General features: G+C 43.6%; 1 protein-coding gene across 2 annotated transcripts in view; it reads right to left on the bottom strand.

Moving 5' to 3' along the window:
• Nucleotides 1-2,285: 2,285 nt before the first annotated feature.
• The window catches only part of SSH3 (slingshot protein phosphatase 3), a 67,182-nt gene continuing 55,329 nt past the window's right edge, over nucleotides 2,286-14,138 (bottom strand). Inside the window, exons 14-16 of one of the 2 annotated variants that reach the window (XM_073597088.1) lie at nucleotides 4,705-7,569; nucleotides 3,953-4,193; nucleotides 2,286-3,906 (exon numbers count right to left, since the gene is read on the bottom strand). In XM_073597088.1, coding sequence (XP_073453189.1) covers nucleotides 7,315-7,569 — 255 coding nt within the window. In that variant the 3' untranslated portion in view covers nucleotides 2,286-3,906; nucleotides 3,953-4,193; nucleotides 4,705-7,314. Of the gene's footprint in view, nucleotides 4,194-4,704; nucleotides 7,570-14,138 lie in introns of both variants that reach the window. The other variant, XM_073597087.1, reaches the window with a different exon arrangement.

Here is a 14,138-nt window from a genome sequence, read left to right as displayed (position 1 = left end):
GGTATATTCCTGTAATAGACATGTGAGTCATTTTCCTTTGAGTAGCCAGTGGTGATAGGTTTTCGGCAGTCCGATTCATTCGTGTAAGATAAGGTCTTGTGGAGCTATTATTCCCCATTGCTGACAGCTCCCTGAACGCTGATCTATGCAGGGTGGGGTCTTGTTAGCAGGTCTCACCTTATTGGCTGCCGCACCTACCACTTACATAAATACTGGCCCTCCAGAAGGTAGATTACGCCCTCAGACGACGTCCGGAAGTGACGCAACGCGTCAGTGACGTAATCTACCGGAAGTGACGCGTGCGTTCCACGCACCGGAGAGGAACTAGGAAGTAGGTTGGTAGCTGTATTCAGTGAACACTCTGGAGAACCTCCCGGGAGATGGAATATCAGGCACAGTGCACTTTATTACAAATGCTCGTTTATATTATATATTTGGTACACAGTTTTACAAGGGGGGAATATTTGGATGATTCAATAAAATTGTTTTAGCAATATTATGCTATATGGTTATCTTATTCCTCCCATATGTTATGCGGTATCAACTGAGAATGTTACTTACATCTGGTGGTTGGATAAAGGAGACGGAAAGCTACTAATGATAACATCATAAGGCTTGTGTATGCTGAATTTCTGGTGAGTGCAATCTCATTGGGTGTGGTCTCCCCTGCACGCGGTGATTATCCTTGGTGAAAGAAGCTCTTCACTTCTGCAGAACACAGCTATTTGAACTTTCCTAGATCTCCTTATCAATGGTTTTTTTCTTTTTGTGTCTGGATAGGCTTAACATATAGCGCTGCTGCAATAAGAGATTAGAGACTTTGGCATTGTTTTTTGTTTTCTATGATTTTATTGCTTACACACATATGTTTATTATTATTTTAAGTAGCTGCTTTTTTACACTACATCACATATCGCAGTGATTCTCGGCGCGGAGTAGTGTGAGGTAGAGGCGGCCATATTTCCACACTTTTTGGGTTATATACAAGTCAGGGTTAGGTTATTAAAAAAAAAAAAAAAATCTAAATCTTTGATGATCCCTAGGAGCACCATCAAATCTATCATAACCAATACCACTAAAAATCACAGATAACCACCATTACTAGTAAAAAAGAAAAAAAGAAAAAAGGGAAGGTAAAAAAAATGGCAAAAATCTTTCCCATAGTTTGCAGACGCTATAACTTTTGCGCAAACCAATCAATATACGCTTATTGCGATTTTTTTTTTTTTTTTTTACCAAAAATATGTGGAAGAATATGTATTGGCCTAAACTGATGAAGAAATTTGTTTTTGAAAAACATTTTTGGGGATATTTATAGAAAAAGTAAAAACTATTTTTTCTTTTCAAAATAGTCGCTCTTTTTTTGTTTATAGCGCAAAAAATAAAATACGCAGGGGTGATCAAATAACACCAAAATAAAGCTCTATTTGTGGGGGGAAAAAAAGTATGCAAATTTCGTTTGGGTACAGCGTCGAACGACCGCACAATTGTCAGTTAAAGTGACGCAGTGCCAGATTGTAAAAAGTGCTCTGGTCAGGAAGGGGGTCAAATCTTCCGGGGCTGAAGTGGTTAATGTTATGGCAGGAAGGGCTAAAATACCACCCTTCAAAATGACCAAAACTTTAACCTCTTAGGCTCTGGAAGTTTTACCCTCCCTTCATGATCAGACCATTTTTTGCGATATGGCACTTTGAAAACTGCGCGGTCGCGTAAAGCTGTACCCTACTAATTTTTTACTTTCTGCTATAAAACATATCCAATTAAAAAAAAAAAAAAAAGTAAAAAAAAAAAAAATCTAAAATTTCTTCATCAATTTAGGCCAATATGTATTCTGCTACATGTTTTTGGTAAAAAAATGTCCCAATAAGCGTATATTGATTGGTTTGCGCAAAAGTTATAGCGTCTACAACTTCTTCAGGTCTTCCTCTCTGACAGAACGGCAATCTGCCTTGTTTACATAGGCAAAAGGCCATTCTGTCTGCCTTGGGAATGATCAGTGGGTCCCAGCGGACATCGGGTCCATCAGACACGCTGATTGGCTCCCGCTGCGTGCAATCACAGCGGGAGCGGGTCGCCTGGGGTTCAAGCGCCCCAGACTCGGAAATCAAAATCATGTACAGGTACGTGATTTTGCGCTGAAGGGCCGCCCTGCTGCAGTAAATGTACGTGGGGCAGTCTGGAAGCGGTCATGTTTTTAAAAAAAAAAAGTATTTGTTTTGTAATGGTATTGAATTAAAAAAATATATTTGTAGCACAATTCCATATTTTAGAGAAGGGCACACTGCTAATTGCGATAACATTATTATATTTGCAGGCCAAAGAAAAAAGTTAACATTTGCACAATATAACATTATTTCTAGCAGCACAATTGAAAAAATACATTTAAAAATGCAATGTACAATTTGCGTGTAAAAAAAAATTCTCCAAAAATGACAGTATGACAAAAGGTTCAGAACAAAGTTATGCAATATCCATAAATGATCTGTATTCTGTGCAAGTTGGAACAGGCTTGTCTAGCAAGGCAATGCGACACGTAAAGTGCAGTGCATAGCAACCAATCATATCTAAGCTTACTGGAACCACATCAAAGAGGCATTCTTACTGGTTACTTTGAGCATTTTGCTCTTCATATGTATTCATTTGCGCTTGATGACCCCATTGCTTAAAGCCTGATAGTTTACTCTCAAACGTCTCATAAAGCATTTTTTTTTTTTGGCTGTAAAACAATTCCCTGAAGAACGAAAATGCATATCTGAAATCATTTATATGCGGAATTCCCATCAACCCATGCACACCAAAGGAATTGCAAATAAGGCAGAGAGCTGGAAACATGCTTGTAATCCAAAGCACTTGTATATCAAAGCAAATTTTCCCATAAGAAATAATGGAAACTTTAATGATTCCTTCCACAACCATTTATTGATAAGGCCTTCAGTTTATAGTCCATATAAAAAGATTCTAGCAATGTGATAGGCTGTGTAACCATAGAATGTCCATCCACAAATGGAAGCCTCCACAAGGGGATTAGAAGACAAATCCAGCAGGAGCTCCAGAGTATAAAAGAGAAGAGAGGGGCCTCTAAGTGTAACAATATGGTTACATTTAATGAAGGTACAACATTTAGCAACTCACATGGTTGATGATTAAAAGAGGATGCCTGCATACTTAAATGTGCCTGTTCTAATTATCAACCATGTGAGTTGCTAAATGTTTTACCTTCATTAAATATAAGCCTATTGTTACACTTAGAGGCGCTTCTCTTCTCTTTTATACTCAGTTGTGATATGATGCTACTTGTATATCAAGACATCGCTTGTATATCAAGTCACAATTTATCAAACATTTTTGCTTGTCTTGCAAAACGCTCTCAAACCAAGTTACTCTCAAACCAAGGTTTTACTGTATGATTCATTTTTCTCTTTTGTTGTCACTTGTTGATTCTGCAAGTAAGGGCTCATTTAAAGGTGCAGTAGCCCTTGCCACCACTCTGAGAAACAACCCAGGGTAGATCGCTTTTCATAGGGCAGGTGGCTGGGGTGAGGACGACGCTCCCCTCCTCACTGCCTTGTTAAAATTTTAAAAGCCCGCACCACCGTGCCACAACTGCCTGCATTGCCTGCAGCATGACCCCTTACATCGAAATGCTCTCCAAACACGATAGCGGGGTTTCATTTTTGCCGCAGCTGTAAAGCAGCCCAAATCATTTCAAGTAGAAAGCGGACAATTGGCTGTGATGTGAACACATTCCAGGCCTTACATTGGTGGCAGCGAGGGGGTTAATAAATCATCAAATGTAATTTATTTTTAAATGCAAGCAGGGTAAGTACCAGAATTCGACATGATATTAGCCTCTTGCTGTAGAAGGGGAGACCAGAGTAACAGAGAAAACCAGGAGGAAGGAAATAACTTTAATCCTGCGCCAACATTCCATAAATCATATAAATACAAAAACATTCTACTTATGATGGCCCTCTAGACCAGCCTTGGAGGAACCCTTGAAATATCTTTATGGTTTCAGGGAACCCCTGCTAGAACTTACTATAATCTACAACTCATGATACATTAGTGTGATGGCCAGTGGGAAGGATGCTCCTCATACTTGTGGTCATTGGGAAGAATTACCTCCTTACAGATACCTAAAAAGATCAATGGTGTCAGTGGAAACTTATCTAAGAGACAGAAATTGTTCAAAGCTTAAAGGGGTTGTAAAGGTAAAAATTTTTTCACCTTAATGCATTCTATGCATTAAGGTGAAAAAACTTCTGACAGAACCGCCGCCCCCAGCCCCCCCGTTTTACTTACCTGACGCCTCGAAAGTCAGCTTCGCGTTCCCGACATCTGTTCCTCCGCTCACCCTGGCCGCTGATTGGCTGCAGTGGATGGATTGAAAGCAGCGCAGCCATTGGCTCGCGCTGCTGTCAATCACATCCGATGACGCGGCGCGCCGGGGGGGCGGGGCCGAGTGATACAGCGAGCGGCTATAGCCGCCGGCTGTATCACGGGAGCGCGCCCGCAAGCACTCACCACCGTGCGAGGGAGCTCGCATTAAGGTGGTGAATGCTTGCGGGGAGGAGCTGAAACAGCCGCCGAGGGACCCCAGAAGACGAGGTTCGGGGCCACTCTGTGCAGAACGAGCTGCACAGTGAAGGTAAGTATAACATGTTTGTTATTTTAAAAAAAAAAAAAAAACACCTTTACAAACACTTTAAGGAATCCCTAGCAACCCCTGGAGGAGCCCTAGGGTTCAATGGAACCCTGGTTGGGAAACTCTGCTCTAGACATTGCTCCCTTGGGCGATGGTGGCTTCCACAGAAGAGACCGATACTGGATGAAATGTTTTGAACATATAAGGCTGACCAAACTTGAAACTCTATGCTTCCTAGTGTTATTGGAAACGAGATTGATTATGCAGATGTGATATATTCAGAATAAATTGGGTATAATGTCACTAGTATGCATATTACAGATATCCGCTCTATCCCCAGAGTTTGTTGAAACGCGTTGAAACATCCACATATTTATTGTCATAGGCCAGTGATGGTGAACCTTGGCACCCCAGATGTTTTCATGCACTCTGCAGTGTAGTTGAGCATCATGGAAATGTAGTTCCAAAACATCTGGGGTGCCAAGGTTCGCCATCACGGTCATAGGTAATATCCGAATTTGTTGAAAACCCAAAAGCAAAAATGTATTATATTGCAGCTTACCAATTCTTAGATGTGATGGCTGCATTAGTTCTCTTTTTAGGCTCTCTTTCTTCTATCTTTATATGGTGACCCAGCCAGTAAGTCTGTTTTTCAAAAGAACAAGCTCTCCAGCAGAATGCATCAGTTACAGGGACGAGACAAACCATTTAACACTGGCAGGGGTGAATACAATAATCAGATTTTATTTATGTAAAACCTAAAAAAGGAAATAAATATACACTGTTTGCTGTAACTGGTTAAAAAAAGTACTAGCTGGAGTTTAGCTTCAATTTGTTAGTCCATCTAAATCTGCTAGTACATCTAACACTTATCTCCCCTTAGACTGACAATGCTGCTTTCCAAAAGTGCCCCCTGTGCGCATTCATCCAGTGTGGGGCACTCTAATACAGGAGGTGTGTTACTGGCCAGATCATCAGGTGAAAACAGAGGGGGGAAAAGCCACATCTAATGATTGGTAAACTGCAATATATTGCTGGTTTTGGGTTTAATACCGCTTTAATGTCATGTGAATTATAGAGTGTTGATATATACAGCCTGAGGATAAGCAATGACAAAATAGACAACATTATAAAAATTAGAGACAACACCCTACCGTATAGTCAAAGCTATGGTATTCCCAGTAGTAACCTATGGCTGTGAAAGTTGGACCATAAGGAAGGCTGAACGCCGAAGAATTAATGCCTTTGAACTATGGTGTTGGAGAAGACTCTTGAAAGTCCCTTGAATGGCAAGAAGACCAAACCAGTCAATCTTTAAAGGGAATCAACCCTGAATATTCACTGGAAGGACAGATCCTGAAGCTGAAACTCTAATACTTTGACCACCTAATGCAAAGAAGACTTTTAGGAAAGGACCCTGATGCTGGAAAACATGGAAGGAAAAAGGAGAAGGGGACGACAGAAAACAAGATGGATAGATAGCATCATCGAAAACAATGAACATGAAGTTAAGCAAGCTCCGGGAGGCAGTGGAGGACAGAAAAGCCTGGCGCACTATGGTCCATGAGGTCACGAAGAGTCGGACACGACTAAACAACAATAATATAATTTCTAATTCATATGAGATGCTGTATAATAAAATCTGATGATTTTATATAAAAGTTTTGTGATGGAATATTTTCTTTGGTGGTCTGTGCCTCAAAAAAACCTCCACTACGTAGAATGTTTTTGCATTTAACCCCTTGATGCTGGTGCATATATGCAGCTGCTTGGCGCTAAGGCCCACCCGCCGAGGTGGCCCTGTAAAAATAACTTACCGTGCCGAGAGCATGCTCCCAGCACGGTAGCAGGTGGGTACCGGTAAACTCCCGATGCATACTAGCGATCGGGAGCTTTCTGATCATGTGACCACTGTGACAGCCAATCACAGCAGTCACATGGCCCTAATGCCCCCCTACCGGCTTTTGGAACTCTTGAAGGGCTGGGAGGTGGTCGGCGTGTAGAGGTTAATAGAGATCGGGACATCAGACTGTTGCTTCTCCAATCTGTCCAACCACAGTGCTGGGTGAGGGACAAGACCTACAAATGGTACTGAACTTCAGCAGGGAAAAAGCTAGGTCTCCTGCCCTGCCAGGCAGGGCTGTGTAAAATGTCAAGACTGGACAGACAGAAATACAAAGCCTATCAGCAACCAACCCGATTTGGACTGTCCCTATCCTACTCCAATATGGGAGGCTTAAATTTTGAATCTGTTAGCTGCAGGTAGCTTCTATTCATCATATACGAAAAGTAATGCATATACCATCATGGGTATGATGTGTGCCAGTGTGTGTAAGAGACATAGCATTCACATAATAGCCAATGTTACTATTTAAGGCTTCGATGCTGTGCCAGCCGTGCTGTTGAAGAGGTTTGGTCTTTAAAAGACTCAACTGACTCCATTTTATTTATTAAAATGAATCTTATGACAAACATATATTTTAAAAATAACCAGATATAAAATGTAAATACCATCCCTGAGTCTTTTCTTTCAAAGCTTCCGCTGTCTACCATGTGGTAATGGCAATGGAAAAATATTTTTTTTTTACAAAAATATAAAAATATGCTCCCCCAGGTCAAATACTGCCTGCATTCCCTTTGGCCAAAACACATGTGGAAGCCTTGAAGGTCTATAATTCCTCTGGCATCTCTCCAACGTTGCTCTGTCGGATGATCCGAGATTTGCGGCCTTCTTCTTCTACTTCCTGCAGACGCTTAGATACAAGTCCTGCTCCTTCAAGCACTGCCACAGACTCGGACTTTGACGAAAGGCCCGCTCGAGGGTTCTCTACTGGATGCTGAGTCTGAAGTTTCTTTTTGCGTCTTACTCTTCTACGGGCTGCCGCGGACTGAGAGCGGGGGGAGGAAGATGGAGAAACAAACACCTAAAAAAAAAAACAAACATTAAAAAAGAACTCAGGACTATAAAATTCAATGTGTGTCAGCAGAGTCAGAATATAAACCAAATTTATTCAAAAGGTAGGAATGAAAGTCTAAATCTGAATTCTGATGATTAACCACTTCAGCCCCAGGTGGTTTTACCCCCCTTTATGCCCAGGCCATTTTTTGCGATAAGGCACTGCGTTACTTTAACTGACAATTGCACCATCGTGCCTCGCTGTACCCAAATAAAATTGATGTCCTTTTTTCCCCCACATATAGAGCTTTCTTTTGGTGGCATTTGATCACCTCTGTGTTTTTTATTTTTTGCGCTATAAACAAAAAAAGTGACAATTTTGAGAAAAAATTTTTTTCTACTTTCTGCTTTAAAAACATATCCAATAAAAAAAAAAAATAAAAAAAGGTAAAAAAAAAAAAAAAAAAAAAAAAAGTCTTCATCAATTTAGGCCAATATGTATTCTGCTACATATTTTTGGGTAAAAAAAATCCCAATTAGCGCATATTTATTGGTTATCGCGTCTACAAACTATGGGATATTTTTATGGCATTTATATTTATTTTTTACTAGTAATGGCGGCAATCAGCGTTTTTTAGCGGGACTGCGACATGGGGTGGACAAATCGGACACCGACACTTTTTTGGGAACCAGTGACACTAACACAGTGATCAGTGCTAAAAATATGCACCGTTACTGTACTAATGACACTGGCAGGGAAGGAGTTAACACCAGGGGTGATCAAAGATTTAAGTGTGTCCCCTAGGGGATGCTTTCTAACTGTGTGGGGGATGAACTGACTGGGGGAACACAGAGATCCATGTTCCGGCTTAGCAGGAACACAAGATTACTGAGTAAATCCCTGTCATAATGGCAATTTGCCTTGTTTACTGCGATCTGCCTCTCTGGGTAATGATTGGCGGGTCCCGCAAACCCACTAATTGATGCCCCCCCCCCTCACACTGTCTATTGCATGAAATGACGTCCAGGTACATTGTCTCGCACAATAGAGCCGCCCTGTCGCAGTAGATCTGCGGTAGGCGATCCTTAAGTAGTTAAAGCTAGCTACACACATTGGCTGACTTGGTCGGTCTGTGTGACTATCTCCTCTCCTCTGACATCTGCTGAACGATCATGCTGGAAAATCAGCATTCGATCAGCACTTGCAGCCATTAGTTGTAGTGCTAAACTGTGTATACTAACAAGGTGGGGAGTCAGAATACAAAAAAGTGTGGCAGGGGGGATCTCTACATCCGCATCAATTGTGGGGATGCGGGATCTTTTTTTTTTCCCCCGTTCACCCTGCTGGTTATATAGTTGGAGTAGGGCTAAAACAGCTAAATCGACATAATCGATTGTAAAAATAGTTGTCATTTTCATAATCGATTAGCTGGTCAACCAATTAGTTGAGCTGCATACAGAATGCATTTGTTTACATGTCAGAAAATACAATGCAGCACACATACAGCTCTGTACACCGTCCATACATGTCAGTATACATAGTGCAGCACACAAAGCTCAGTACACCTCTATACATGTCATTAAGTGCCTTAAAAACTTGTGAATGTATGAGGAGCCATGCCTCATGGGACATAGTTGGTCAGGTTGAAAAAAGACAAGTCCATCTTAGTTCAACCAAAAAAAAAAAAAAAAAAAAATTACAATCCCATATACACAATCCTTCACCCACAGTTGATCCAGAGGAAGGCAAAAAACCCCAGCAAAGCATGATCCAATTTGCTGCAGCAGGGGAAAAAATTCCTTCCTGATCCCCCGAGAGGCAATTGGATTTTCCCTGGATCAACTTTACCAATAAATGTCAGTATCCACTTATATTATGTACAGTTAGGAAAGAATCCAGGCCTTTTTAAAAGCAATCTACTGAGCTGGCCAGAACCACCTCTGGAGGAAGTCTATTCCACATTTTCACAGCTCTTTACGGTAAAGAAACCTTTACGTTTTAGAGGAGAAAAGATTTCATCTCCAAATACAGAAATAGTACCCTCTTGTCCTCTGTGATGACCTTAAAGTGAATAACTCAACACCAAGGTCCCTATATGGACCACTTATGTATTTGTAAATGTTGATCATTTCCCCCCTTAATCTCCTCTTCTCAAAAGAGAATACATTCAGTTCCTCTAATCTTTCCTCATAGCTGAGCTCCTCCATGCCTCTTATCAGTTTGGTTGCCCTTCTCTGCACTTTCTCCAGTTCCCCGATATCCTTTTTGAGAACTGGTGCCCAAAACTGAACCGCATATTCCAGATGAGGTCTTACTAATGATTTGTACAGGGGCAAAACTATTTCCTGGACCTCCCAATGTCCGCCTACTATGGGTCAGCTCTGCCCTCTCTGACCCCTCCAGGACCACCTTTTTCTTAGCCAATAAAGGGTGGCTGTCGGTATAGGCCAGTGTTCTTTTTTCGTCCTCGCTCCGGACGCCTTTTTAAAAAAAAAAAAGAGAAAAGAAATGGAATAATTGGGACAAGTTTTTTCCGCCCTGTTTGGGTTCAGCCTCCCCCAGTTCAGAAGACCCCCCATATGGGCTGTAAATCTCCCGAGGAGGTGGGTTCCCTTGGTGCAGGGATATTACAGGGCAGTATAAAGTACTGCATTTGTATGGCTATGTAAACATGCAGTTTAAATGACTGTATTATACCTTACAGTTGATGTCACTCCTGGCCTGGTTTCTATTATTGTTTTCGCCTGGCGCTGGGATCTGTAGTGCACAGGCCACCCCACGTGTATTCTCGGGGCAGTTCTGAGTCGGGCGGGTGACGTCACAGAGGTCGGCCTCCTCGTCTGGTTGCCTAGAAAACCGCCGGGACGCTCGTGGCTGATTCGTGGCGCTGTTCTGCCTTTTAGGGGCGGACCTGACAGTCTCTGGGCCGCCCTGGCAGTCTTGCTCCGGTGTTCTAGCTCCAGCTGATCAGCTTTCTGCTCTGCTCAGGTAACTGGTCTAATGGCGTCTCTCTGGCTTCATGCTGTGCCTAAGCCTTACCAATAGGAAGTCTCAAGCTTAGTCTTGCCTTGCAGGTCTTTCTGGGATTCTGCCTGTCTGTCTTTAGCACTGAAGATTCCGTGGAAAGGTTTTTAAACTGTGATTTTTTTTTTTTGTTAAAAGGGAGCACCCCTTTGGTCTCTTGCAGAGAGAAGAGCCCAGTGCGGGATAAACGCCCGCAAAGAGGTTCCAAAGCTGCATCGCAGTCTCAGAAAAGCAAGAAAAAAAATCAAGACATGACAAATTGCAAAGTTGCATGCGGCTGGATAATAGCCAACAGCATTCCAGATCTCCCTCACCCTTGTCTCGCAACCGGGCCAAAAGAGGTTAAGCCATCAGAAAGCCTCTAAAAAGCAAATCCTGGCGCAGGCGGCGGTCCTCTTCTTCGGCTAGGTCTTCGTCACCAGGCCAGTCAGAAGAAAAATGCCGTTGGGCCGTTTCAGCTGAAGTTCTTCCGGGGAAGCCGATATGCGCTTCTTACTTCAAGGAAGTAGCACGAGACAATGCGGCGGATGCAAGTCAGGTGAAATCCTATATTAAAACCACAGTCAAGGAGGGATTAAGAAGCGTGTCTAAGAAAAGCACTCGCCCTGCATCATCTTCAGCTTCCGCAGATTCAGATCAGGAGGCATCAGTTCGTTTCAACCCAAATGTGGATAGCGGCTCGGATTCCTCTGAAATTGAAGTGGGGCCAGAATCCCATACTCTTGATTTTGTGTTCGTTCCGCCACCTTAGTGGAAGCAGCATTGCAGTGGCAAGAGGAGGCCTTCCCTCCAAGGAAGCAACGAAAATACTATCCAGAGTTAAAAAGATCTTTGCCTTCCTTTCCTCTCATTTTTGAGATTCAGGAAGTGGTGGAAGATGAATGGTTTAGGCCGGAGAAGAAGCTCAATGTCCACAATAGAGTTTCAAAACTATCCGTTCAGTGCAAAGGATGCGGAGCTATGGGACACTACGCGCCTAGGGTGGATGCTTCATTGCAAAGGCTGGTCCGCCATATTACGCTGCCACTGGAGGATTCGGTTTCTTTCAGAGACACCATGGATCGCAGAATTGATACAAATTTAAAGAGATTGTATACTGTGGCAGGGGCAGTGTGTAGGCCGGCAGTGTCCCTCACCTCTGTGGCGGTATAGCTGTCGGAATTGGATGGATGTTCGGGGGAGGAACTTAGGAGTGGAAATTCTTCTCCCTTACAGTTCATTAAGACAGTGGTGGAATTCCTGGCGGAGGCAGCTGTAGACCAGGTCAGGATGGCAGCGAAGAGGATGGCTCATTCCGTGACGGCCCAAAGGGTTTTTGGAGTTGAGGCACTGGGCGGCAGATAATGCATCTAAACATAGCCTATGTTCAGTTCCATTCGACGGCAAGCTGCTCTTTGGTAAGGCCCTAGAGTCGGCAATCCAGCAAGTCTCTGGTGGCAAGTTGGGCCTAATCCCGCAGGAAAAGAAAAGAAAGCGACAGCCCTTTCGCTTTACGAGAAAATCCAAGGAAAATTTCAGAGAAGAGAGTTCCTATAGGCCTGTTAGGCCATTTTTCAGGCATTGGAGGGGAACTAGTTCGTCCTTCCCACCAAACCCAGACCTAACCAAGCCCCTAAGGGCTCCAACAAAGCCTTCTGAAGGTGTCTTCGCCCAAAACCCTCAAGAAGGAGCGAGGCTGGCTCAATTCGAGGGTTTGGGCAGACGAGATACAGGATACCTGGATTTTGACCATCATTCAAGACGGCTATTGTCTCGAATTCAGATCAAGACCCCCGCAGTCCTTATTTGTGGAAACTCGGCTTCCAGCAACTTTAGGGAAGAGGCAGTGTTTGCGAACGTATATAAAAGGATTGCTGACAGCAAAAGCCATTCTTCCAGTTCCAAAGCGAGAATGGGGTCAAGGAGTCTATTCCCCTTTATTTTTAGTAACAGAAGCTTCAGGGGGGTTCAGGCCAGTCTTAGATTTAAAAGTGCTGAATTCCTATATGAAGGTTCCACCATTCTAAATGGAGTTGTTGGAAATGATTATATCGGTGGTGAAAGAAGTAGACTGGATGGCTTCCATCGATCTAGCGAATGCCTACTTACATGTTCCCATACATCCGTCTCACCATCGCTTTCTCAGCTTTGCAGTGGGAGGGTCTCGCTTCCAGTTTCAGTGTCACCCATTCGGCCTCTGCACTGCTCCCAGAACATTTTCAAAAATACTGTCAGCCGTCATCGCAACACTCAGGGTCAAAGACATACAGATTTTCCATTATTTGGATAGTCTACTACTACTAGCCCCTTCAAAACACCTTCTAGAGCATGTGGCTCCCACCTGCTAAACACTCACCCAGTTCGGGTGGCTGATCAATTACCATTCAGATGCAGCCAACCCAGTTATTAGAGTATCTCGGAGTACAATTCAACACAGTACGGGGTTGAGTTTTTCTTCCCCAGAGGAAGATTCAGGGCATTCAGACCCAAACCAGGAGGGTAATGGCCAGACCTCTTCTGGTTTAGAAGGAATGCATGTGCTATCTGGGGATACTGTCCGCCACGATCCCGGTAGTTCCATGGGCCAGGTGGCGAAGAAGGAGTTTTCAATGCAATTTCCTTCTCCAATGGGATCGCCACTCCTTGACTCAGAAGATCCACATTCCGGTGTCTATAAATCATTCTGCGAATTTCTTGGACAATTTCTCGCAATCTTGCCTGTGGTGTGCAGCTGTCTTCTTGGTTGGGGAGCACACTGCTTGGGACAGTAGGCTCAGGGCCGATGGGGGCCTCATGTATCGCAGAGTTCGAATCTCCTAGAATTGGAAGCCGTGCGACGCGCTCTTCTAGCATTCCAACCTGTGTTAAAAGGTCAAGCTGTCAAAATCCTCTCGGACAACAAGACCACTGTCGCTTACTTGTCTCGTCAGGGGGGCACCAGGAGTCGATCCCTTCAAGTGGCATGCCAGATCTTCCTGTGGGCAGAGAGGAATCTCGATTCCCTGACAGGGGCCTACCTCCCAGGGCCAAAAATGTCTTGGCAGACCGATTGAGTCGAAGCTTTTTGGATCACGAGTGGGGCCTGAATCCAAAATACCTGAGAAAGATCTTCAAAGCCTGGGGGTTACCTGCAATAGACCTCATGGCGTTGGAGAAGAATTTCCAACTTCCTCTCTTCTTCTCCCTAACCTGCCATCCCATATGGCCAAGATGCTCTGGACAACCCATGGAACTTTCCCCTGGTGTACGTGTTCCCTCCGCTCCCTTTGATCCTCAAAGTCCTGTTGAAGATTCACCGAGAGAGGGTCACGGCAATAGCGATTCTGCCTTTCTGGCCTAGAAGGCCATGGTTTCCACTAGTATGGAAGATGAAGATGTGCTAACTAATACCACTGCTGCCTTGTTGGGATCTCCTGGTCCAGAACGAGATGTGTCATACGAACCCCGGGAGATTGAAATTAATGGACCTCTCAGATAGGGTTGCCACCTCATCCCTTTAAACCCGAACACATATTAATTAAGCAGCTTCTGAGGCTGATTAAGGTGGTAATTAAACTCACTTGTTGCCCTTATCTGCCTTAAATTAACCTTCA

This window comes from Aquarana catesbeiana, linkage group LG08, assembly GCF_042186555.1.
Source record: "Aquarana catesbeiana isolate 2022-GZ linkage group LG08, ASM4218655v1, whole genome shotgun sequence".
In the NCBI taxonomy this organism is placed as follows: Eukaryota; Metazoa; Chordata; class Amphibia; order Anura; family Ranidae; genus Aquarana; species Aquarana catesbeiana.
Note: the sequence above shows the minus strand (reverse complement) of the source record. Positions and strands in the feature narration are given on the sequence as shown.